Below are 2,500 nucleotides of genomic sequence, written 5' to 3'. Positions count from 1 at the left end.
GAGGGGGATAGGGAGGGGAGGGAGGGGTGAAAGGGGGGGAGAGGGTCCTGTCGTGGTGTGAGGCCATGGTCATCAATGCTCCGGTGGGTGGAGGGGGAGGGGGTGAAAGGGAGGGGGGGAGGGTAGGGAGGGAGAGGGAGGAGGAGGGAGGGAGGGGGGGGAAGGGGGAAGGGAGTGGGTGGAGGGGGATAGGGAGGGAGGGAGGGGGTGAAAGGGGGGGAGAGGGTCCTGTCGTGGTGTGAGGCCATGGTCATCAATGCTCCGGTGGGTGGAGGAGGGGAGGGGGTGAAAGGAAGGGGGGGGAGGGTAGGGAGGGAGAGGGAGGAGGAGGGAGGGAGGGGGGGAAGTGTGGGGGAAGGGAGTGGGTGGAGGGGGATAGGAGGGAGGGAGGGGTGAAAGGGGGGGAGAGGGTCCTGTCGTGGTGTGAGGCCATGGTCATCAATGCTCCGGTGGGTGGAGGGGGAGGGAGGGAGGGGGGATAGGGAGGGAGGGAGAGGGAGGGAAAAGGGAGGGGGAAGGGGGGAGGGGGGCATAGGGGGAGGGATGGAAGGGAGGGAGGGGGATAGGGGGGTGGGGGAGAGGGGGAAGGGATGGGTGAGAGGGGATAAGGGAGGGAGGGGGAGGGATGGGTGAAACGGGGGTTTAGAAGTGGAGGGAGAGGGGGGCGGGCGGAGGGGGAGGGATGGGTGAAAGGGGGGGGAGTGGAGGGGGAGGAGGAGGGATGGGTGAAAGGGGGAGGGGGAAGGGGAGGGATGGGGTGAAAAGGGAGGGATAGGGAGGGAGGGGGAGGTTGAAGGGATGGGTGAAACAGGGGGGTGGGGGATAGGGGGGAGGGTGGGAAGGGGTGAAAGGGGGGAGATAGGGAGGGAGGGAGGGGTGAAAGGGGGGAGAGAGGGTCCTGTCGTGGTGTGAGGCCAGTGGTCATCAATGCTCCGGTGGGTGGAGGGGGAGGGGGGAGGATAGGGAGGGAGGGGGATGGATGGGTGAAAGGGGGGGGATAGAGGAGGGAGGGAGGGTGGATCAGGGAGAAGAGGGGGTGGAAGGGGAGGGGGATAGGGAGGGAGAGGGATGGGTGAAAGTGGGGGGAGGGGGGAGGGATGTTTGGAAAGGGGGGGGAGAGGGAGGGGGAAAGGATGGGTGAAAGGGGGGGGGATAGGGAGGGAGGGGGAAGGGGAGGGAGGGAATGGGTGAAAGGAGTGAAGGAGGGACGGGAGGGAGGAGGGATGGGTGAAAGGGAGGAGAGGGAGGGGATAGGGAGGGGAGGGGTGAAAGGGGGGAAGAGGGACGGAGGGGGAGGGGAGGAAAGGGGTGAAAGGGGGAAAAGGGAGGGGGAGGAAAGGGTTAGAGGGGGAAAAGGGGAGGGGGAGGGAATTGAAAGAGGAAGGGAAGGAGATGTTGAAGGGGAGGGAAAAGGATGGAGGGAGAATGGAGAAGGGTGATGATGGGAGGGAGGAAGGATGGAAGGAGGGGGAGTAGGAGAGAGAGAGAGAGAGGGGCAGAGAGTTAAAGAGAGAGAGAGAGAGAGAGAAAGAGACAGGAAGTTAGAGAGAGAGAGAAAAAAGAGGAGACGAGAGATGGAAAAAAGAGACAAAAAACACCAAAAAAAAACTTGAACTATAACAGAAAAGGAAGATAGATGACCTGACACTCCACCTCGCCCCCCTCAGATCGCCGACCGCCTGGCCAAGTTCGACACAGCTATCGCACTCCAGACGGATATAATGGTCAACAACATCCTGGGGCGAGGCATCGACATCCACCTGCTGGGCTTGAGAGAGATGGCCAAGGAAATGGGCCTATCCACGCCCGAGATCTTCAGCCACAGGTCATACCAGGTGTCAAACCACTTCCGGCTTTCGACAAGCCAGGTGAGTACCCGAGAAAAGCCGTTTAAAAGATTTGTAGTTAAAGAGATGCCATAAATAAATTGCAGGACAGAGTTCAAATCCACCATTGATCTACGTTGTAGATCGTGACTGAGAAGTATTTGATAATTAATCCTTTATACGCTTGCACTTTCAGGGTCTTTCGGTACAGCTAACGATTGAAAGGAATTCGATAAGCCAGTCTTTTATAAAACTCTCTGTTCCTCGCAGGTTCCCACGCTCTCTGACTCCTGGATGGGCTACGGCCCGGTGGTTCCCGACGGCTACGGAGCCTCCTACAACCCCCACCCGGACTACATCGTCTTCTGTCTCTCTGCTTTCAAATCCTGCGAAGAGACCTCGACTCTGGAGTTCGGACGCGGCCTCGAGAGGGCCCTCGACGAAATGAAGTCGCTCTTGGAAGCCCGGCTCAAATAGGCCGATTTAGCTACACTTTTCCTTTTTTATTTAAGTCTGCGATGAAATGCGCGGATACGTTTTCTCTGATCTAAAGGATGGTTGTTGATACTTGAATCCTGTGTTCTAGACGAACGCTTGTTAAGTCCAGGCAAGTTAGCCATGTGCCACTATATTCTATCGTGATCTTGTTACCAAAGATATCCAAGATATCTATA

The 2,500-nt window shown here is 58.3% G+C and overlaps 1 protein-coding gene across 1 annotated transcript in view; it reads left to right on the top strand.

The window, feature by feature from the left end:
• Nucleotides 1-2,500, top strand: part of LOC113820314 (choline O-acetyltransferase-like) — a 12,307-nt gene that overhangs the window by 9,029 nt on the left and 778 nt on the right. The window contains exons 7-8 of the mRNA XM_070144318.1: nt 1,668-1,868; nt 2,097-2,500. The exon at nt 2,097-2,500 is cut by the window's right edge and continues 778 nt beyond it. Of these exons, the coding sequence (XP_070000419.1) occupies nt 1,668-1,868; nt 2,097-2,303 (408 nt within the window). The 3' untranslated portion in view covers nt 2,304-2,500. The remainder of the gene's footprint in view (nt 1-1,667; nt 1,869-2,096) is intronic.

The sequence above is a fragment of the Penaeus vannamei genome, chromosome 31 (assembly GCF_042767895.1).
Source record: "Penaeus vannamei isolate JL-2024 chromosome 31, ASM4276789v1, whole genome shotgun sequence".
Taxonomy (NCBI): Eukaryota; Metazoa; Arthropoda; class Malacostraca; order Decapoda; family Penaeidae; genus Penaeus; species Penaeus vannamei.
The sequence above is the reverse complement of the archived record's forward strand: the minus strand, read 5'-3'. Positions and strand labels throughout refer to the sequence as shown.